General features: G+C 38.7%; 1 protein-coding gene across 6 annotated transcripts in view; it reads left to right on the top strand.

Moving 5' to 3' along the window:
* RBMS3 (RNA binding motif single stranded interacting protein 3) overlaps positions 1 to 10,306 on the top strand; it is a 703,420-nt gene extending 693,114 nt beyond the window's left edge. For 3 of the 6 annotated variants that reach the window (XM_039705030.1, XM_039705068.1, XM_039705058.1), the window contains one exon: positions 216 to 347. In XM_039705030.1, coding sequence (XP_039560964.1) covers positions 216 to 347 — 132 coding nt within the window. Of the gene's footprint in view, positions 1 to 215; positions 348 to 2,437; positions 2,760 to 4,167 lie in introns of those variants that run through there. The other 3 variants (XM_039705047.1, XM_039705038.1, XM_039705023.1) reach the window with 2 other exon arrangements.
* Positions 10,307 to 24,469: the final 14,163 nt, after the last annotated feature.

Here is a 24,469-nt window from a genome sequence, read left to right as displayed (position 1 = left end):
CAAAGTATTACTGGTAGGCTGAGGAAGCTTCTTGCTGCTGAATTAGCTTTTTAAAACCGATGGAGTTTGTTGTGTTAGCATGTGATTCTGCTACCTCAAACTCCCTCTATCTCTAGAGAAAGGTGTGAACAGTGAGCTGGTGATGAGCTCTTGTACGTAATTCACTGCCGTGAGCCAAATTAGTAAGTTTTTCATGTTCTCATTTGACTCCCTAGGGTGTTGTTGCTGATACTTCTCCACAGACAGTAGCATCTTCATCACAGGAAGCCAGTGGTCAACAGCAACAGATGACAGTGGAAACATCCAGTGAACATGCGCCTGCATATTCTTACCAACAGTCTAAGTAAGTAGGCATAGGCTTTGGAGTCAGAGGGGTTTGCTTCTTGATTATAGCAGGCCACATTTGACTCACTCTTTCAGATACATAAATTCTGAATAGCTTCGTTAAGTTCTGATGAATTCTGGATATATAGCACTGTAATTAGCAAAAGGTTTTGGCTGACGGCTGCAATTTGGCAAAATATCCTTGAGCTCCTGCCCGTAGTGATATGCTCTCTAACTGTCTGCTGCTTTTCTGGACTCAGAAGGATCTCAACAACTGTGTTAACAATCATCATGCTGAGCTAAAGCAGCATCTGGCATCAGAGGTTAAAAAGGGCTTAAATTTTGCAGTGGTGAAAATATTGGCACAGCACACATTGGCACACGTAAAGGTTTCTGTCTGAAAGTGTAGTTAGTAAAGCAGTATAAATTACCCCAAGTTAGTATTTGTGATTGTGCAAAACTGCCATGCAAATATGGAGTAGGCAGAACCTGGAAATGGAAGAAGAGGGATAAGAAGGACGTGTGTAGAAGCACAGTTCAATCTGTCTCCATTCTTCTGCTCCCTTTGTTTACTTCCCACAGAACACCTTGGAAAGTTCAAACTTTATAAACTGACAGCTGTATTTACAACTTCTAAAGAGTCCCTTCATCTTCAGAATAATCTCTTCAAACATAACTTCTCTTTGCTACAATAAAAATCTTCACAAAGAGAAGGTTACATATTGACAGGATACTCACTGGGACTGATAAATGTTGGACAGATTCTAGGAAGAAGCACAAATCCAGTCTTTCATTAATACGTGTATATTGAACACCAGCATCACTTTGAAAATGGAATGATACATGTTTTATCTTGGGGAAGAAAGTAGAGAAATAGCCAGACAAGAAATACGATAGATATGTCAGTCAATGCATCATGACTGTACTTACAGAGGCATCAGATAGGAGCTGGTATAGAAAAGATTAGAATTATAACAATTTGTCAATTGCTTTACTTCATTTTTGACCTCTGGAAGTGAAAGATGCATTTGTTTGTGTACCATATGAGTATCAAATGGTTTCAGATTTATGTGGGTTTGACCACCATAAGACAGAAGTCTATTTTTTATCATGCTTATATCTGTCTGTATGTACATATTGCAAAAACAATCAATCACAAGCTACCCAATTGAAGACACAGACTATGTATGCTTATCCTTTCTAGCTGCCAGTCTCTCTAGCACCTATAAATAAATGATTGCAAAATACTTACAGAATATAAAAGGCAAAGAGAGAAATATGTGTCTGTACCATCCTGTTGACTTGTTTTAATGAGCGTGTTCTGTAGCATTTGGATCTGATGGTTTCTGTGTCTCAGTTCCCTTTCTCTTACATCTCAAAGAAAAAGGACTTAGGTCTAGAAGCCCTCATAAGGTGGCTGTGAGCTGCAGATTCTGGCATTTTTCCAACATAGGAGAAAACTACATTGCAATTCTTTATTGAAATGGATGCTGTGTTTCTTGCTCATGTGGTGAATTCCCTGAAAATGAGATCCCTCATCTTTCCTTGTCAGCTACAGCCTTTCTGCAGCGATGAATATACTTGTAATGGCACTGGCATTTATTTCAGAGGAATTTCTTTTTTTTTTAATCAGACAGGCAGATCCACCACAGATTTTTTTATTATGCTTATTTCAGTATTTTTTTTTAGTCTGAAATTGGTCCTCTATTTATATCTGCCAGTTGCAGGCAGAAATGCAGTGTGGGAAGATGTAGAAACAAACCAAAATATACACAATCTCTGAATTTAAAAAATCACTTCTGACAAAATATTCCAGTAACCATTCATATAAAACCAAGTCAATTTGTTTTATAATTAAAATATAATTTTATTACTCTGCTTTCCAAAGGGCACATTTATTAATAACAAACATCATGCTAGATATAAAATGGTGATTGTCAACATGAGATGTAACAAAGTAATGAACATGACTGGACAATGATTTTGTCAGATATAGGCAAAGGAACAGGCAGACTATATAAATTTTTTTCATGGGAGCTGATCGGTCAGGAGAAAAGTTATAATGGTATATTTCCTTACATTTATTTTCTTTGCAACAATCATGAAATTGCAGGCAACGAAGGAGAGAAAATGTACTAAGAATGAACTGGGTGGTATAAGGACTCTGTACTCTCTTTGTAAGTAAAAATAAACCATGAAACTTGGAATTTAAGTTCCACTTTCTAATCAGCATACATGTTCTTTTATTTCATATGCTGAATGCTGTATTTGAGGATCCCACCCACAGAGTTCAGAAATGGTAACTTCATGGCAAAAACCTGGGTACATATTGTGCAGATAAAAAGCCCTTAATTCTGAGCAGAGGAATCTACTTTATGAGGAAATCACCTTAATTATTTTAGACCCTATTCCCTTTCTTCCTTGTAAATATTTAATTTTGCACATAAAAGCATGAAGACTATGAAGTGGAGATCAATGGATATCCTTGACCCGAAAAAGCATGCTCTCTTACCTTTAAGTAAAACTCTGCTGGACAACATAGTCTGATTTTAAATGTTGAAATAATTATGTTTTTCTGGAGCCTTTTGTAGGCAAACTCAATGGCAGGTTAGATTAGAGGTCGTGTGCTGTGTTGGTGATATTGGACTTTTACACATATGACAGCATCTCAACCCATAGGGGCAGTAAAATCTCAGGAGGTGAGCTTTCAATTTGAATAGTCCTACCAGAAATTATGCATAGAAAACCTGAAGAAAATAGTTAATTGTTGCATACGTGAATCTGTCCTTAACTTTCAAAATATTAATTTTCAGGTGTCATGCAATGAAAAAGCCCTTTGGCAAATTTAATATTTAAAATTGTAGTTCTGTTTACACTCCCAGACAAAAAGTTCTGTGGCAGATGCTAGGTCATTGATATTCTTCACAATTTAACTCCTAATTTTAAAATTTGTTTTAAACTAGGCAAGGCAAATGCATTAATGTTTGCAAAAGGAAAGGTGCTGGATTTTCTTGTGTTGAACTTTGGTCAGGAAAATATTTTTTCCATGTAAGCTTTAAAGAGTCTGGGAAAAGCAACAGCTGACCCTTAAAGATAGCCCTAGATACAGAATAGAATTTTTATGTAGGTTCTGGGTCTCTCTTAAAGATCTCATACAGTCTTTTCAAATAAGCTAGATGTGACATATCTTTAAGTGACATGAAACATCAAAAACACAAATTGAGAGGTATTTTCTGTAGGAAAAAGTTTGATAATTTTCCTTATTCTCTGTGCTAAATTTAGAAAGATATGACACTACATGATAAAAAAAATATTTTTTTCTAATGAATATTGCCTTGAAGGTTTCTGCTAAGTTAGCCTTAACTGGCTCATTAAGTAGACTGCTCCACAGTGTAATTGTTCTTGCCATCAGAAAATTTGTTCTTTCTAGCAAATTGGTTGTATTCTTTCATTGTAATTTTATCTTTCATTTTACTATTAATACCCAAAATAAATAGTGGCACTTATTATTATGAAAATATTCACCCTCCTACTGAATTACCTGTGAAAGCCTTGCACAGTGTTAAGCCATATATTCATCTCATTTCAGTGTAGTTAGACTGCCTATTAATGCCTAGCATTCAAAGAGTAAATTCATCTGCTTAGGATGTGTTAATGTCCCCAAAGTAGGAGTTCCCTATTTTTGCCTGACTATTTTCAGCTTAGTGGTGGTATCATATTTAAACAGCTGCAAAGTTAGTTTAGCTTGGATAACTTTTAAAGGGAATTGGGTGGAAAAAAAGGAGAGGAGGCTACTTCAAAGTTGTTGACTTAATGACAATTTTAATTCAATTGTTTTTACAGACAATAAACAGGACTGAAGAATGTCGGTCTGAAATCTTTGCCTTGAATGGAGAAACTTCACTGAACAAGAAGTTGGCTTCCAGTTTGCACAGGCGTCAAATGAATGCTTTTTTTTTTCTACCTTTCCCAACGAAAACAAAACAGTGTTTTTATGTGCTGTGCAAATGGTTCCGTCATGTAGTCTGACAATTTTATTTTTGCTATTTTTTTTTTCAACTAAAGGAAAAACCCAGAGGAAAATGCTGGGTTGACATTTCATCTGGACGAACATTTGAATTCAGAATTTACCTGGAGGTGTAGCTAGATTTTTTTTTTTTTAAACAGAAAAACTGATGATGTCAAGAGGGAGCAAGTTGCGATGAAAACCAATTGTCTTCCTCAAAAATTAAGCTACTCTTTTTCTCTCATTTTCTTTTTCTTCTTGTTTTAATCTAGAGTATTTTTTGGTTTTTTGGTTTTTTGTTTTTTTAAAAGAAATGTTTAGGTAAGGTTTATCTTGAATCTTAATTGCCTTAATTTTAAGGACGTCAAAGGCTCTCAAGGCAAGCTGTCAACGTCTTGTTAGAAAACCCGAGAATGAATTGAAACTGCTCACACCGGTGCTGGTGCAGAAGTTTAATAGACTGAGTTTTTGGGGTGAACAAAACATAAACTGTACAGTTTAAAAGAAAATGATTTTCTTCTTTTGAAGAAAAGTTGATGATAAAAGGAACTGTGGCAACTGAAAGGATTGGAAAAATGCTGGGACTTTTATGAACTTTGTCTTAAGTGTTGACAGAAAAAAATCTAGAAGGCTAAAGCATTTTACAGTAAAGTTATTGAATTGAGAAAAAAACTTGCTGCATTATAGAGAATGCAGGGTTTTTTTCTTGCAGAATGCAGATTTTTTTATTTACAAAGCGTGATCGCTAGCAAAAGCATTAGTGCTTTTTATCTGCAGTCTTTTTTATGAGCTTTAAGAAGTTTTTAGTCCGCTTTGCTTGTCACATTGCAAAAACCTAGCTTAAGAGCATTAAAAAAACTTAAGTAGATAGGAGCTTATGGTCAAAAAAAGTGCAAAAAAAGCAATAGATAGAAGAAATTGTTGACAATTTCTGTAGTCTTTCCTAGTTGTGAACAAATGCAGCCTATGGATGGCCTATTTTATACCAAAGATGAAGTGACACCCTAACGCAGTCCAGAAGATAGAGGGTTTTTTTCTTTTTTTTTATCTTTATTTGACCTACATGGCCGGACCAGTTCTTACTTTCTTGTTTGTTTAAACTATCTTCCACTGGTGTTTTACATACTGCATATGTTTATAGTGGAAATTTCAGAATAGTTGGTATCAGAAGCTGTCCAGGTTTTTGATGATATGCTTTGGAGAACATTCCAAAGCAAGGGGGATTGGGTTACCAACTAATCTGTCCAGGCAGGCTTTAATTTTGGGGAGTTTTTCTCTTTAATTACCTGATCTTTGGTATTTCTACTGAAACAACAGTCTTCCTTCTGAATTCTAACACACCAATTCATTCTTCACCTCAGTCTTTGTCATCGTCCAGCATGCATAGCCACCTTAATTGTGCATTTATTTCTCAGTGTTGCATTTGAGTTGCCAGGTAGATGTAAGAGAAAACAAACTTGATATTTGTTCTCATTTTACCTTTACCATACAAGAAGAAATTTTGAAAATTATGTCGTATTGTCATGCAGGCAGGAAGTTAAAAATTGTTCTTCTCTGCTATGATTTCTGTTGTCTTAATATGTTGGCTGACAATCACTAATTAGTATGATCAGGCAAAAAAAAAAACAAAAACAAAAACAAACCATTAAATTTAATCCACCAAAACCTGTTTTAGGAATGACAGTTATTTTCCATACAGAAATCTTGATTATGGCCCTTACTTCTTCCAAACAGACAAATGAAAAAGGTGAGAAGGAAGTCAAAAGATGATTTTTTTCCTTAAGGAGGCAGAAGTGAAGCAGCATTTCCATATATACATACATACACACATATCTATGTGTAAATATTAAACCAAACATTTTTTAACTTTCCTCCATCCAGAAGAGAGGGGAAGGCTCATCGCATTTACTGTGGTGGATTAGACACAGGGTATCCATTAAAAATAAGAAAAATGAAAACATGTGTATTGGATCAATCTGATTCAGCTGCCCAATCTTAAAAAGAGGTCTGTGTTTCCCTAACCTGACTTTTTTTGGGGAAAAGAACACAATTATTTTTTTAAATTGATAAAACAAGATCGTATTTTTTAACATAATGGGAGGGGGGAGGGGGTTTCCCAAGTAAATGCTGCTAGGTATGCAACATAGAAAAGAGAGAAATGGGAGTTCACATGGTTCTTCACCAGAGGAAGAGGGCCTGATTTTCAGAAGTGATAAAACTTCTGCTTTCTCCAGAGTAGTTGTTGGTATTCAACACTTCTGAAAACCAGATTATGCCAAAGTAAAAGAACAACATCATCCACAATAAGCTGTTAATTCAGAAACAAACCCCAAACCTCTCTTTCTGTTTCATGTGCTGTCTCATTACTTGTTGCTTTTTGAGAGGGGCACTTGAATTTTGTCCTTGGATAAAGGTTCCCTCTTTCTTTAGAGGGCATATGAGGGAAAAAATCAATCTAGCCTTATTTTCTTCCTTTCTACACATACTCTCTTTCTGTCTCCCTCTGAATTATTTATACAAATGGAGATAACCCCAGGCACAAGTCAGTTAAATATGAAATAAAGACATTTGTTTCTGTGTTAGTTCTAATGTGACACACAAAAAGTCTCATTTACTATCAACAATGAGGCTACAAGGTAGCTACCATGTGGCTGATGAATATGCTGAGGTACCTTCTTGTTTCTATTCAGAACTCTGCTGCTTTATTTATACATTCAGAAACATTTTTCTTATTTTTTTCAGCAAAGTTAAACAATCTCAGTGTTTTTTATTAAGCCAGGCAGGCAACATGATATCACAGTGCCTGTCACTTTAAAGTGTTTCAAGTGCATTCTGTATTAGAATTGTTCCTTCTTTTCCATGCTATAATGTTCAATAGTGTTTGAAATCAAAAGAAACAAAGCAAAGAAGAAGAGGAAGAAGAAAGAAAATGGACCCCTTAAATACAATTCATCATCTTACTGATCCCAAAAAACCCCCAGTGAACTGGTACTTGAAATCTATGAATTGTAAACACTGTGAGCCTTGATTATAAACAGTCATAGATCATAAGGTAAGAAAAAAAGCTTATTTGGAACTTACAAAATGCTCAGAAAGTCATGACTCATTTCTAAAAGTTAAAAATGAGATAAAAGTGAACAGTGAAATAGCAGCACACTTGCTGCATGGGTGTTGTCACTTGGTGGCCTCTGAAATCTTAAACTGGTTTTCTTTATGTCTGTTCTGGCTAATATGGTTTTTTGAAGATTTATAGATGTGCTCTGTTTAGTTTCTGGTTTCCATTTTTTTTTTCTTTTTTAAGACCTGAATTTGTAAAGTCAATATCTTTGTCTGTCTTGCCAAATTAGCTTTAAATATCAGGAGAGTTCCTGAAAGATTGCAGAAGCAACTCTAGATGTCTAAGGCAATGGTGCCTGGCCCAGAGGTCTAGAAGTAATATCAAATCCATAAACTGAACTGCGTATGTACTTTCCATCACACCTGAATTCTTGTAAATAATCAAATCTGGATGTTCAGGTTTGGTAATTTTCTTTTTACCTTAAAAGATAGATACAAAAGGGGTGTCAGAAAGCTATGAATTATGGCTAGAAAACTCTGAATACCTGGGCTTGTCAATTAACATTGAGGAAACAAAAAAAAAAAAAAAAAAGACACAGTGGAACTGAAGAGAGTATTGTATTTGCAGGTGCTGACCCAAGTGTAGATCAGGGCACTGAAAAAAATCTCACTGTTCCCGCTGAGATTGCAGAGGGACTCTTCTTCCTATCTGGCTCTACTGCTGGTTTTGTAAGCACTTTTCACCTGTGACAGTCAGGCCTCAAGTTGTGAATGTCCTCTTATTGCCTTCTGGTGAAACAGACTCTTGAAATGTCCTTAGCCTGTGCTTACTTGTGTAGTCCTGTTTACCAAGAGACTGCCTTGGTTGTGTTGGTCAAGAAATCCACTGTAATGCAGAATGAGGCATATCTGAGAGCAATTGCATCACATTGTATCACCTTCTGCTATGGATGCATGCCCAAACGTGGAAGATAAAGGCTGGTCATTAGAGAAGTGAGGGCTTAAACTTTCAACGGGCAATTGGACTGTAGCATTCAAATGGATTTTTGCTCGAGTAAAAATCAAATGGAGGGTATTATTTATGTATGTATGTGTACCAAAACTCAGCAAATTTGAGGAAGCCTGCATTGTAATAAAGTTTATTTTTAATATGTCATAGTATTTGGATCTATATTATGTTGTTTATGGTACTGAAGATTGAGACTGATCCTAAATGTTTAAAAAAATTGCCATGCTTCATGGTTTTAAGCTTGATGGTGCTCCTCATGCCACTTCATTTTAATGCTGAGGTTGTCATGAGCAAAACAGGTTAGGCAGACTCACTTAACTCCACCTATAGGAAGAGTCATGCTAAAGAGTGGTAATGTGCTTAAAGTAATGAATCAATCCATTTTTAGTAATGAGACCAAATGTGGTAGTTGGAGATAGTAATGTTTGATACACACGTGGTCAACATTTCCTTTCAAAACTTCATTTAACATGAAATTGGTCTGGATATAAAAGAAGTGCCCTAGGGTAGGGGATTTTCCTGGTCTTTCTGGGTAGCCCACACGAACCAAGAAAACAGTCACGGTGTGATGGAAATGCAAAACAGAAAACAGCAAAACTGGTGACATTTGGTGCATTAGCCTTTTCTGTTTAATAACAATTGACTCTAGTAACGAGGATTCCTTTCATTTCTATTACACACACACAGTCATGCACGCACACATTCTCAGAAGGAGGGCTGAGTGAGCAGCAGACTTCTCCTCCCCTTCAGTGGAGCAGATTTCTAGAATCTCAGCAAGCAGCAAAGATGCAGAGTAAGGAGAGTTATTTTCCTCTCAAAAAGAGCACCAACTTTTTCTATCTTGCTCCTGTCACCCAAATAGGCTAAAGCTCTGTATGTACCCCAGAAATTTATTCACCTTTGTGCCTCAAAGCAGGCAGAAGAGACCCTTTCTTCTCCCCTTTATTAACATGCTCTTTGTTAAAGTTGAACAGAAAATTATGAGAGTAAAGCTGTAAAAGAAATGAATCCCAGTGCTGGTTCAGGTTTCCATGATAAGGAAAAATTCTTGTGTTTATTGAAGTTGTTGAGTTCAACTGTTAATTCCCCAATAGTGACAGCTGAGTTCTTTCATCTTAATAAAAATGTGTAATGAAGTGGAAAATGTCAGCCCTTGACAGGTTCACAAATCCATTTTTCCTTGTAGGTCCAAAGCCTGCAAGGTATAAGCACCTTCCAAGATCTGGATCTGTTGTGTTTAAAAGAGTATCTGCCCAATGTTAATTTTCTGCCTTTAAGTGTCTTTCTCTTGGATAATAATTTTATGAATTTGGTGAAATTTACAGTCAGTTATATTTTTAAAAGCCCAAAAATACCGCCTAAAGAAGAGAACATGATGTTTATGTAATTGAAGTATTATTAAATATGATGTATTTCAGAGTGGAAGAAAATTCTACTATCTTTTTGAGGCAAAACAATTTTATGTAAAACCAGGAAATGTACAGAATTCATTTAGGAATTTTTAATTGTTTTCCTTTTTAAAGGAGAATGAATAGATGATATCTGTAAGAAAAATCAAAGCAGCTTTGAAAGCAGATGAACTTCCTATCAAGAAAACATGCATCACAAAAATGGGTCAGAGGTTCTTTACAGCCCTTACAGACTTCACTGCAGCCAAAATGTGGAATACAGAACCTCTGTGATACATTAAATTATGAATCTTATTTATATGGGCATCTGTGTGCTGATGTCTCAGAATGTCTCTGAAAGATCTGTACTGCTATGATTTTTTTTTATGTTTTCCATTTGTAACACAGTCCTAAATAGCTGCCATTTTCCCACTCCTGGGGCTTTCTGTAGATCAGTGGATGTTAGGTTTAAACTTCTGTTTTCTTTGATGAAGCTTTCAATAAAAAAATAAAGAAAGAAAAGAGCTGGGTGACTCTGTGTTCTTGTGGCACCTTTCTGGAGAGGCTCCTCGAGGCTGTGACTCTTGTGGCTGAGCACAGAGGGAGCTGAAAGGCTTTGCAGCAAAGTCTGCCTCCTCTGCATCTTCACCAGATGGAAGGGAGAAATCAGAGACAGGACAGCTCTGCTGCCCTGCCAGCAGCAGGGCCACTGACGTGCCAGGAGGTGAAATACAGGAGGAAGTGTTTCTCACAGCAGCACTGAATGTGCACCGCTGGTGGGTATCTGCTGTCCAGGCTCTGCACCTGCTAGAAGAACATTGCCTCTGCTTCTGAGGTTTATTTTAAAGAGTGACTTCAGGGCAAAAGTTGCCACGTGGAAGACAGAAAATCTTTATTTGTGGAATAAGTACAGCCTAAGCAGTGGTGGAGTGAGCCATACTTCATCTTGAAAGGAAAGTAGAAAGTAAATTGACTCTTCAGCCATATCTCACAGGGAACAAGGTATTTGGTGCATTCCCGTGGCTGCTTCACCTAGCAGCCCTCTTGTTGCTGTGTGCATTTCTTCCCTCCAGGCAGTTTCTGTGGCAAAGGTGAGGATAGGGTGGAAGGGTCCAGCTCCAATCTCCTCCCCAGCCAAACAAAGTGGCTTTGTTCACAGGCTGGGAAGCACTGAGTGCTTTTTACCTACCAGGAGTGTGCCTGTCTCCTTCAGCCCTATACACATTTTGTGGGATCACCTGCACACTTTCTTTTCACTTTGTTTTGCCCAATGAAATACGCGTCAATGAGCTTCTAATTCCCTTCAGCTTAATCAGGAAAGGTCAAAGAAAGCCTTAGAGAAATAAGATGAGGAAGCAGGTGAGAGGGGTTTTTTCAAGGGCACCTGTGCTGAAATGTGCCTTGCTGCTGGTCATGATGATGGTGAGAAAAGGAGGAAGTCAGGAGGCTGAATTTGCAGCCTGCCTGGAACTCTGAGTGGTGGCTGAGGAGTTGTCTGAGATCAGCAGAAAGTGGGACACTGTGTTCCACTAACACAGATGGTGCAAAGGTGCTTTATAGCCTGATGTCAGGTTCATCTTTGTCACTGCGAGGACTGCTCCATTTCCAAGATCATTCCACTTCAAGCTCTACTAAAATGAAATTGCTAACAACTGTGGCATTCATGGTTTTGGTTTTATTGTCTGTCAGTTGGCTCTCTGTGTGCATATGGAACCAGTCTAAGGGGGGTTTGCATCAGCTTCCACAGATGTTCAGGTAAGAAGGCTTCACCTTCTCATCCTCTTTTGACACTGTCAGTGTCAAAAAAAAAAAAATTGGCAAATTATATCATTGTATCTGTCTTAGCCTTAGAATTAAAATCACAAGGACAAATGGGGCTTTGTAATGTGTGAGGTGTGTTCCAGAGGGCAAAAGCTGTTTTTCCTTTTGACACTGTCAGTGTCAAAAAAAAATTAATTGGCAAATTATATCATTGTATCTGTCTTAGCCTTAGAATTAAAATCACAAGGACAAATGGGGCTTTGTAATGTGTGAGGTGTGTTTGTTCCAGAGGGCAAAAGCCGTTTTTGTCAGTAGTCTGCATCTGGAATGGATGACCATGACTTCCATGTGGAGAAAGCAATGTCCTTTGATTGTCACTCCTTGAGATTTCAAGTAGAGAAGGAGAGAAAACAAATCAATAGCTGGTATAGCATAAATTTAGGACAATTCCACAATTAGCAGGTTTATATATATTTTAATATTTTGGATGGCCAGAGATTGCCCATTAAGGCCAAGGTGTCAGAATGCCAATAATGACCAGTAAACACAGAAGCAAAGGGTCAGGAGCAGACAGGACTGTGGCAGAAGTTACTGAAAGCACCAAGCAAGCCACAATGCAAACCTAGCTGTCTACCTGACTGTTGGGAAACTTGCTGTAGCCTTTGTCTGTGCCTGAGCTCCTTGCCCCGTTTATGTCGCTCTGATCTTCAGCAGAGCACCATGCACTGAGCAAAGGCCTCCATCTGGCTTAGGTGAGCACCAGCCATGGTGCTAATTAATGGCTAACAAAAGTGATCCTGAGGCTGCAGGCAACAGGGGAGGATTTCTGCCAGGCAGATAACAAGCCTGCCTGGTGGGGAACGTGCTGCCCAGCACGTCCAGACAGGAGGCTGCAGCTGCCAACTGCTGCACGCAAGGCAAGCGTGGGATGTCTCCCATCTCCGCAGATGGGGGACAGGCAGGAGGCAGCACATCCCTCCACTTAAGCCCTACCAGGGCCTGCCAGTTTGGGGAAACACATGCATGGTCATCAAGGTTTATTTACCAATGTTACAATGTTCCTGAAAAAATCCACTTTTTGGCAAGGTCCTGTGACCAAACCACTTCCTTCCTTTTCAAACTTTATAGGTACAGACCTCTGCCAAAGGTGTGCTCATTTTTAGCAGATGCTTTGCACTGGTACCTCGCTGAACTTACTTGAAGAAGCACAAATTATAGCTAAATAATGTACTAGATATGTGCACTGCTTTAAATGGAGGAGTTGAAAGTCGATGCAGTTAAAATGATGCAGCTATTTTTAAAAGTTGAATGGGCTTATGTTCATATTGTGACTAGCTGAGGCCCTAGGTTCTGCTGCATGGAAATGCTGCTGAAAAATAGAACTGTGTGAGAAAAAGATAGAAACCATTATTTACACCTATTATTTGATTTATTTCACCATTTTTTTACCAGTTACTACATTCTCTGTCTTTTGTGGAATTCAGCCATTGACACGCAGCCAACTGAAAATTGTGTAAGCTCCTTGAACATAATTCCTGTGGGATTGAGTTCCATGTTTTTCACTCAGAAATCATTTCCTCCTTATTAACAGTTGTGCTACATTACACGGCAGATTACTAGGATGGTCTCTTCCTCAGGTAGAGCAACTCCTGCCTGGCGTTAATTTTGTATGAAATACTCCTTACTGGAGTCCAGGCTCTTCTGAGCTTTCCACACAATCATCTTGTTTTTTCCTACTTAGTCTTGGTGACATGCAAAGTGGCACTGCCACCACTGAGTCTCTTTTTAGTACAGAGGAAGGGGCAGAAGCAAAGTAGATACATCTCCTTGGCTGATACCAAGACCCAGCAATCCTTAGCTGAAGAAAAGAACAACCACTGCACAGAAAACTGAGTAAGTCACCAGGAGAAGTGGAGAGCTGACCCAGTGCTTCCTTTCTCCATTTGTGCTGCAAGTTCCAGGTTCTCCTCTTAGCAAGCACTCTGACAGCCTGGCTCTCTTGCTGTAAAGGTGAGCCTTTGAGAGGCCCAGAAAGCTACCCAAAAAAACCCAAAAAACCAAGAAACAAAAAACAAAAAACAAAACAAAACAAAAACAAAACAAAAAAAAACCCAAAAAAAACCCCCCAAAAAAAAAACCCCCCCCCCCCCCCCAAAAAAAAACAAAAGATGGAAAACCCACCCGCCTCCCCCCCCCAAAAAAAAAACCAAAAGATGGAAAACCCACCCAGTTTTGCAATGTTTCACCCCGGTTCTTCAGTTGTGACCCTTCAGTACTATGTCCCATGCATGCTTCCAAATGAGCAAGTAAATATTTATTATAGTAATACACAGCGGCCTCAGTCTCCACCAGGTGCCATGCAAACACAGAAAGAAGACATGTTCTGCTAGGTTTATGAGGGAGGGAAAAATGATCTGCCCAATCTATTCAGTGATTCAGATTTCTGCTAGACCCTCTGACACAGCTGAGTTCAGTGGGATTTGGTGTTTCTTGTTACTTTTCACAGCAATAGCTGGCTATAACACAGAGTTCAAGGACTGCTTTCCAAAATCCGTTTCCCTTTTCACATACTGATTGTGCTGTGAGGGCTTTGGGATATAAACAGCTGTTTGCAGATGCTGATTTTTGAAGAATATCCAATTCTTTTTTTTTTTCTCCAGAAGAAAAAAATAACGTGCAAAAGAAATATCTACTACTGCTTAGAAAAATAGAGTTACCCAGTAGTTCCAGTGCCACTAAAATCATCTTGAGGTGCATGATTCACCCCTGTGCAGACCTGTATGGCAAGGATGAAATATTTCTTCAATCCAAAAAGACAGCCAGACTGACCTTTACAAGGTACTAAAGCTTTGAGCGTGCTCTGAGTAGTGATGAGTGTTGTCTGTGGCAATGACTAAGACAGGATGCTCACAGCAGGGTTGTTTCTACCACACAAGGGAACTGGTTTGTCTTTGTAGAAGAGCACCTCACCTGAACATAACTTTAATGTCTTGTGCAGTGAGCTGGACATAAAATTGGCCCTTCTTTTGTCTTTTGCACTGGAGACGGTGCTTGTGTTAGAAGTGTTTTCTGAAAATGACACTTTTTCCTTGCTTTCCCTTTGAAAATGATCCTTTCCATGCTCACAGCGTGCTGTGAACTGTGTCTGTACTTCTAGTGAGGGTGATGCCTTGTCAAGGCTGACCTAGAACAGAGGCTGGGCAAAGTTAAACAATAAAGTAGAGAGGCCTCAATGGATGCACCTTGGGCAGTCCAAGAGCCCAGCCAGGGCTACACCCAAGATGAACCAAAATGGTCACAAAATGAACAACCGGTCACAAATGAACAACCGGACACAAGGTTGTTTTATAAGTTCTGGTCCATTTGCATATTGGAGTTAAATGTCCAATTATAGCTTTATTTTAGGTTATGAAGTCCCATCCTTCTTTTTTTTCTCTTCAGTCCACATTGTTTATGCTGTTGGGCCTGAAATTTGGGTCAGTTATCATTGGTCCCAAGCTAGAAAAGGAATTGTTTTGTCTAGCTGCTCTGTGAAGAGAGCTTACCATCCCTTAACATGAAGCTCAGAACTACACACTAAAGCAGTACAGAGTCTGAAAAATGTAAAAGTTAAAACCGAAGGCATCAAGGACTCTGTCCCTGCAGGGAGGCATGAGAGGCCCCTGGACAATGAAGGTTTTCTTTCACATCAAGGGCTTCCCTGGACTGCAGAAAATAGACCATTTGCCAGTCCTGCTTGTGTGAATTATGTTTATTACTGTAATATGTCTCAGCTCTTGCAGCCAGCTCCGCTTGACAGGAAGTCCTGAGAACAAGTCCTCCATGTCTCCTCTCCACCAAAAAAAAGTGTCAGAAACTTCCTCCAGCTGTGGAGACCCAGGATCAGGGAATTGCAACAGCAAAATCCTCTGCTCTTTGGCTAAATTATATAAATTATAGTTGGTTTTATTAGAACTTCCTGCTCCTCCCAATCCACTTTAAGCTCATTTATCTCTCCCTTTCCTATGACACATCCTGTCTGAAATGCAGAGTGTAACTTTCTGAGGTGATTTCTATTACTTGCCTACACAACACCAAAGAGAAACCTTCAAAAAGTATAGCTTCAACAAGCTGTAACTACTCTGGATTCTCTGCTGAGAATTCTTCCATTATTTTTTCCCAAAGCATATAAATTTTATTAACCTTGGAAAGAATTCTCATTAAATAGTGGGGACTTGAGCATCAAAGCTCACTGTGGTAATGTGGACTGTTTACATGAGAGAAGCAGTTTGTCTGTTGTGTAGGAGTATTAAATGTTCTAGATCATTGGGCAAAAATGTGCAAAACTAAACAAACTTCCCAAAGAGAAGAGGTAGGAAAGAATCTTCCCTAGGTTTGGCAGGTTAGTAAGTCTCTATCTTATTTTTCCTCTCCTTTGGAGGCTGCTACAAAGGTTTACAGATGTGACCATGAGCTGCCCTGGTGAGTGAATTAACAAATAATTCTGATTAATTCTGTGCACAGATTAAAGGGAAAGAACTGAAGCAGCATGGATGGCTGAGGTGCACACAGGCTGTGAAGGAACAAGGACACTTGAATGTTAAGCAGCAAGACATCAGCATCTGGCCCAGAAAATTGTCTCCTCCTCACCGTGGTGCAAGCAAGCTTTCACTTTATTGGTAAAAGGGGCTCAGAAACACAGGATGAAAAATTTTATAGCAGGATTACTTTTTCCAGTAGTGATATCCACAATCATCCAAAATAAATTATTTACCAAAAAATAAAAAGGCCCCAGTCACTTTCTCTTTTTAGCTCCGTGTTGCGTGCCCCAACCCCAACACCACACACAGATATTTAATCAGCACAGCTACACCTGCCAACAGACCTTACTAGAAGAGCAGGGAGAGACACTGAGTATTTCAGACTTATTCCAAAAAGGGTTACAGAAGATTCACACTTGCGTGATATCAAAACAAAACAAAACAAAAAACAAAACAAAACAAAAAAAAAACCAAAACAAAAAAAACACCAAAAAACACACAAGCCCTGGTCACTTTCCATTTTTAGTTCCCTGTTGCATGCCCCAACCCCAGCACACACAGAGAGACATCATTTAATCAGCACAGATGTGCCTGCCAACAGACCTTACCAGAAGAGCAGGGAGAGACACTGACTATTTCAGACTTATTTCAAAAAGAGTTACAGAAGATTCACACTTGTGTGGTAAGTTTGTTTGCAGACTAAGGTGCTGACCAGAGTCAAGAAAGATGTCTGCTTTCCATCCTTTGCAAAGTTCTGCTTTCCTCTGCCCTTTCATGAAGTGCCTTTTAGGAAAGGCATTGTGCTGTGGATATGAATGTATCTGCCTGTGTATGGACAGATCCAGGATAATTTTATGTGATAAAATTACATGGTGCATTATACTCAGCCTTGTTTAACCCAAAACCCATCCTCAGAACTCAAATGAAAGAGCAAGCTGCAGAGCTGACAACCTGTTTCTTTCTTCCTACAACAATTTCAGTAGTAAATCTGCTTGGTAGCAAAGCACACGAGCAAAACGTGCTTGTCCATTTGATCCACACCAGTGCCCACTTGGGCTTTTGCCACCCTCACTTTTAGTGGCTGCAGATGCTCCATTAGGTGCCACAGACACAGCAGAGATGTATTCTGTAGAGACTAAAAAGCATGGAAGTCCATGACTCTAGACAGCAAAAATTATCTGCGCAGAGGTCAGACAAAGACCTAAGCAGGGGAATCTTTTCAACCGTAATGAGCAACAAAAAACCCCTCTCAGTGCTCTCCCATAGCTTTACTTAAGATGCCTTCAATCCTTCTTTTCACGCAATAGAATTCATTACTGCCTCTGTCTGCACTGTCTCCACTTTCTGCAGCACTGTCTCCACTTCCCACCCAGTGCAGATCTATTAAAAATATTTGGTGTTCCTGTAAGTATCGAGCACTCAAAATGCAGAATGCCAGTAACAGCTGAGTGCGTGCTCACGGAGCTTGGTCCAACACGATTCCACCATGGCAGCTGGCTGCTCTAGTAAAACTCTCGGGGGCCTCATGAAATTACTGACATGAAAGTAGCGTTTGGAGCAAGAAACGGAACTCATTTTTCAATTGACATTAAAGAGGAAATCATTTTAGTGTCAGTTGATACTACCCAGACACATTTTCAGTAATTAAGGCTCAGAAAAAGCAGTGGAAATACCTATGAGGTGTTCTGAGAATGAAGCCAGAGGCAGCGTGTGAGAGGTGCCAGCTGCAGGAGTCCCTGCGCTGAACATGACATGAAATGGGAAACCTTATGGAATATGACCATGGAGAGAACAAGAGCAACCCAGAAGAATCGAGCATGAAAGGAGCCTAAATTGTGCTTTTGAGCACAGTATGACAACAACAAAGACATAGGAGATTTCAGAACTGTGATGCACGTGGTCATGTAAGGTATTCTTGTGACATTGAGATAAGGAGGAAAAACAAATCCTGTTTATCCCCTCTTTCTTCAGCTTTGAAATACATGTGAACCCATTCCTTCCCTACAAGTTGCCAATACAACATCCATATGTCACCTGGTTTCCCCTTTTTGTAGTCTTTCACTATGCTAGATTTCACTTCTACATCCAAATACAAACTTTGGAGGTTTTTACAAGAGTTTAGGTCTTACTTTTTCCATATTATTTCTTTTTTAAATCAGAATCACTTCAGAGATACATTCTATTATGCACAAAAACAGGTGATATTCCTACCATTTTAGGACCAAAAACCACTGAAAGTAAGCTTGACCCACAGTATGAGAATACTTTCTTTTAATGTGGAACCCACAATTTGATGGACTTTTCTGCTGTATCTCTCTGATAGCTCTTGAGGCCCCAGGTGAAATTACTTTGGCTTCCCTGTGTTGGTCCAAGGCAGAGGTGGATATCTAAACAAGGCAGATACCACCAAATCTCAAGGTGTTAATTTTTGGCTGTTGATTACATAAATAATTTGCAAATTACCAGAAACCATCAGCCCCTACTTTCCACTCACTTTTGTGTCACGACCTCTGCAGAGAGTTTATTGTTGAGTGAAGATGTGCAGCAGCACCCCGGAGAAAAGAGCACCTTGAGACCACAGGGAATAATGCTCATGTTGAACCTGCAAAGAAATCACCAGGGTTGAAAAGGGGGTCTCTTTCCTGCTCCCCAAAATTGTGACACCATCCCATTACTGTCAGTTTCTTCAGTCAGACAGCAGTTTGAGTGTGTGCTTATAAACAAATTGTCTTCAAATGACTTTTTCAAGGTTTTATGAGGAAATGAATCAACTCCCTTGTTAAATTCAAATTATTTTTTGTGTTCTGCTTTTCTTGTATCCACTAAGAGCCCAGTCTGCCTCCCATCTCAGAGAAAAGACAACATTCCAAGACCGACAAAAGGAGAATATCATGTTCACCGTTTGGTTATATGTTTGTTTATCTGTTAATATTTGCTTTTTATGAATCAGCTATTTTCCTGCTGTAACTCCTTATAGCAGAACACATTGCTCTCTTACTTGTTCTGGACAGATCCTGTATAAATTTATGGTTCTGCATCAATAATAAGAGTCATTAATCATAGTAACAATGCACATCACAGGGTCTTCCAGGCATTCACCATTGAACTTGCTGAACTGTCCTACAAATGAAACCTTCCCCTTCTCAGTAACTATTTCTGAGCTTACACAGGAACCAAGAAATTTTGTTAGAAAAACTGAGAGAAAAAAAGATCATTTTCTCCCAATGGGTTTGTTGAATGATGGTGGTGAGGAAGAACCTCAGCTACAGAAAGGCAGAAAGGAGGTTTATAGTTATTGGGAAATGTTTCACTTCTGTAGTAAATAGAAATTTGTTTTTTAACAACTCATCTTCATAACTTATGGATAAATATTTTGTTTTTAAAATTGTGTGAAAATTGTTCCCCAAAACAGCCATTTCTTTAGTTTAGTTTCTGATCTTCCAACAACCACATTAGCCAATAAGTACAACTTCTCTGTATTCATTGTTTATTTACATATAGGAAAGAAACAGCAGGAGAAAAGTAATCTAGCAGATTAGAGCAATGGACAGTAAATCCAATTCTATACCAAGTAAAGTCAATACAAATTATTCTGATGAGTTCACTGGATACAAGAAGGAGCCTGTGATTCAGACATTATAATATAAGCAGTGAGAAACAAAAGAACAGAAGACTAAAAAGCAAGAATTGCAGAAATAAGGCAATGGCTGAAACAGGAGTCATATATTTTAACTCTTCTTTTTGAGTGAGCTTTAAGAACACATTTTGACTATGCTGAGTTTTGAAGGTCAAGGTATATATTTAATTTGGCAGCTATAAAGATGGTTCAACCACAACTCGAGTCCTGAAATCTTATCCATGATTTTTCTCCGTCTTTATCAAGAAAGACTGCCAGTGGATTAGGATGCTATCTCAGCAGGGATGGGATTTTTATTTAGTCATATCACCTCTCTTCCCCACTGCATTTCCATCCACTTTTTTGAGAGGGTTTGATGGCTGTCAGAGAGGTGAATGGAGCCTTAAGAGAGCCTGAGAACTAAGTGGAGGAGTGATATACAACCACTGAATGGGCAAAGGATAAAGGGAGCCTGGGGAAAGAAACTGAAGGAAGAAGTGTAGGGGTCTCACTTGCCTCAGCTGCAGAAACTAATCACAGCTGGTATATAGATATGTATTTGTGGTTGCTCAGCTATGTACATAAAGTCTCTGCTCTCCAGGGTATTTTCTTTATGAGACACAGAGCATTTAACAAACTTTCCAGCCTTTTAAGAATCACCCCTGATCATTTTTTTAATTCACTGATTCATTTCAGGATCTTAATCTGAAAAAAAGGAAAGCTGACATTTGTCAGCTATGTTTTATTATTTAAAGGTACTTTATAAGAATATGAACATGATGTAGTGTCATCACCCTTACTGATGAACATTACAACTATTTTTTCTTTCTCTACAAAACTGGTTTTGCTGCATGTATTTCTGCCATGGAAGCCTTAACAATGTTATGCCTATCCCTAGTCCTCAGTGTAATTGTGAGTACACAGTTAGAAGTATATTATAACTCTGTATAGAAGAGCATTCCCAAATGACCAAATTTTGCATAACCTAGTGAAGAATTAGACCTTAGTCATATTGGGCAGGCTCACTCAGGCCTTGATCTGTTCTGATGTGAGTGCTCTCCTTGAAGATAAAGTATTTCTCTAAAAGTGTAACCATTCTTTTTTTTTCTTCAAAACAAAACAAAACAAAAAAATTTTTAGAAAACAAACCCAGATCCTTCATATAAAACATGACTGCCTTCCTCGGCCTGTATTGCAAACATTAGTCCAAGAAATCTTTAAAACAAATGATTGTTCTTATTGCCTAGAAGTTATGGTATGTAATTTGATCCCAAGAACTGCATCTACTGATAGAAATTGAGACAACTCATGCCAGGTAAAGTTGACAGGGCATCAGGGGTAAAAAACCCCAAACCTTGTATTCATGTAAGTATTTGCTCACTGTTAAAGGTTCTCTATGAGATGCAGAGGTTGAAGACGTCAAAGATGTTTGCTGTTCCATTAAGTCTATAAGCTAACTCAGAATCGGGAGAGGAGACAGCTAAAAATGTGAGGGAGTATTTATCTTTTTCCATTACCCATTCAAGTTTTTTGTGGTTTTAAATGCTCATCAATGATTGCTGATCCATATCAATGAGTGGGACAGTCGGAGACAGCCAAGGTAAGAAGCTTTAGGTGTTGAGGCAGACTGGAACTGATTGTGTTTTGACGAGCACTGTGGCTTCCACTGATCATGTGATCAGACCTTCCTTCTTTTGGGGTTTCATTCTTTCCTTCCTTATTTTAAGGCTACTCTTACTTTTATTTTTCTGGCAGTAGGGCCGCTGCTGACTTCTTTCCACCAGATGGCACCACAGACTGTGAGCCATAGCCACGATCTATACGTCTGCGTGTATACATATTTGTATAAATGTATGTGCATATGAGCGCAGCCACAGACATGTATTTGCTGGTGAAAACACACGAGCACTAGACACCTAAAAACCTCACTTTTCTTGCCTCTTGTCCTACCACACAAGGCAGAAGGAGGATCAAGACCAACCAACATCATGCATGGAGACCCTGCCAGAAATAATGCTTCTGTATTTTGACATTCTCAGGGTAGACGCACCTCAGACTATTTAAAATAAAAATTACTAAAGAGGCAGTGCATCTTATGAATTTTACTTTCTAGCACAATTTAAGATAGCCACTTTCTTCTAAACTGAAAAACCTACTGCATGGTCTTTCTCAAATATAGTTCAGGTTTAGAAGGATTATTTTATGGAATCCAAATGTGAAATCTTTTCAATCCAATTGTTCCATTTCCAATATGGGCTGCTTACCCAACGTTTCTGTAGGAAATGGGAAGGGAATGCTTTCTATCTTAACTGGTTACCTGCCTTATCTTAGTTTGACTCTTCCAATAGTTTCATCTAACATGTTTCCTATAAGAATACTGTAGAAATCTGAAAGATGAGCAGACTTTGATAACGGACACAGAAAAACAGTTTTAGAACAAACTGGCAAATAATACTCATAAAATGTTCCTTATCTATCAGGTTAGTATTTAAAACACAGGTAGCAAATTTGGTTGTTAATTAGTATTCCCTTTTTTTTTCTTAATTAATTCTCAGTGTTTCAGTTTATTTTAGAAACAAAACCTCTCCTTTATCTGAAAAGTCTTCAATGGGAATTTTCAGCTGACTACTTCATGTCTGAGGTCTTGCCTTTGTAGAGATGGGACATAATAGTAATTGTTTTGAGGAAAATGATGTTTAATTGTTACTGAAAAGTCCTTGCTGAAAATGTGGTATTTCATGCTGCAATGTAGATTAAAGATATATAGCTATCATTTACAAACAGTTTATCAGATGCATAAAGGTTTTTGGTTTGTGATTAATTTCCAAACTGCTTTAATTTCTGACATTTTCATAATCCTGATGGCTTTCCCTCCATGCTTTTAAAGAGCTATCTTAGTTTGTGCTGTTATCTTTACTTTGTGGCAATTCTCATAATCTATCACAACAGTAAGATACACAACAGAAACTATACCATCTTAGCATATATAGAAGGAAAAAAAAAGCTTTTTGCATTTTTTCTCCATCTGTTTCTTCCCTCCCTCCTGATTAGGCGTTACAAAAGTAAAACTGCCTTGTTCTCACCCTATGCCTTTAAGACATTAATTTCCAGCCCTTTCTGAAATGGGATGACATCTGCTGCCTTTGGTTCCTGCAGAAGACATCTTCAGCCTGTCTTAACCTCCAGTCTTAGCTAGGAGCTAAGAAATCCTGAATGTATTGAGAACTTGCATGGGAACCACCAGAGGAAAAAATGCATCACTGATTTATGATGGGTGCCCAGGAACGAGCAGCAAAGAGGAATAGTGACTGACTGGCAAACTCATAGTCCCAGAAAGCAAGTTGAGGTTCTCCACTTAGGTACCCTCTCTGACAGCCCAGAGACAGGGAGAAGCATTGAAATTCCTAGGACCATTACACCTGGATGAGGCTTTTATGTGACAGGAGAGCTGCTCTGCATGCAGAAGGCTGCAGTTTTGTCTCAGAGCATACCAGTGCCTTTGCTCCACATGGTATCCTGCAAAACAGGTTCTGTGTGTGAGACCCTGAGCTCTGCATCCACACTGCTGATGTTAAGCTCCAGGCTGAGCCTGCCTCGCATGGCAGGCATGCTATATAAACTGCAACATGTGTGGGAGACAATAAATCATGCTCTTTGGAAATGCTGCAATAATCAATGACCAGGGAAGATAGATAGCTGGCCAGGGAAGATGGATAGTTGACTAGGGAGACATGTAGAAATAGGTCTTGGCTTCACACGATGGATAGAAACAGACTGGGATGCTTCTTAATTGTTTTCTTCAGTCATGAATGTTATTTCTTAAAAGCATACTGTAAAGTACATTTTAGTGCCTCATCCTTTAAATCTCTTCTATTTCCCCTTCTTCACTCCTCATAAATGCATTGGCTTGTGTGCTTGATGGTACCTAATTTATACATTTTTGCTTAATTTGATGAACTGTAAGTGCTCTTTTAGTCTACTGTGAGCATTCAATAATCCAAAGTGGCTGTGAAGTATATAAGCCCTGTTGCTGCTTTATAGTGCTTGATTAAAACAGAAATAACGTATTATAAAATCCCAATCAAACATCTTTATCCATCATAACTCAGAGATAGAAAACTGCCTTGGCTTGCTGATCTATATTTCCCCCCCATTATGAGTCTACATTAGTAATTGCAATGAAGTTAAAGCAGTAGCCTCCTCATGGTTCTCTGGGTGTTTTCTATTAGCAAGCAATTTTGCATTTCATTTTAATGGTAATGTCCCCATCCCTTCACCTGTGGCTGGCCAGTCCAGAGCTGTCTCACACCACCTTTTGGGAAAGGTTCCTCAGTTTCCCTATGCAGAGAAATGGGAATAAAAGTCTTTGCTCAGCAATTCAGCACCTGTTTGAAATTGATTGTATTTGCAAAGAATCTGGGACCTTCAGATTTGCCTGTATGAACTGTAAGTGACAATATTTTTTCTACCCTCTCCTCTTTAGTCTCTCCCCCACCAAGCCCAGATGCAGAAGCAATTGTGGTTACACTTGTGACAGCTCAGATCTGACTCCCAAATTTGCCTTTGGCAAAAAAAAAAAAAAAAAAAAAAAAATCACACTTGCAAATTCTTGAGCCAAGCATAATAATCCCCTCCTTTATACCATGCATCAGGAAGGAATTCTATGTGCATTACCTGCAAGGACATTTTTCCTATTCAAAGGCTCCGTTCTCCTCCTCCTTCCCCTCTCAATGCTTTTTTCTTTCATTTTCCCTTTTCACATAGTCCTTAATATCAAGATGCTCTAAC

This window comes from Passer montanus, unplaced genomic scaffold (assembly GCF_014805655.1).
Source record: "Passer montanus isolate IOZ18808 unplaced genomic scaffold, ASM1480565v1 scaffold10, whole genome shotgun sequence".
NCBI lineage: Eukaryota > Metazoa > Chordata > Aves > Passeriformes > Passeridae > Passer > Passer montanus.
The sequence above is the reverse complement of the archived record's forward strand: the minus strand, read 5'-3'. Positions and strand labels throughout refer to the sequence as shown.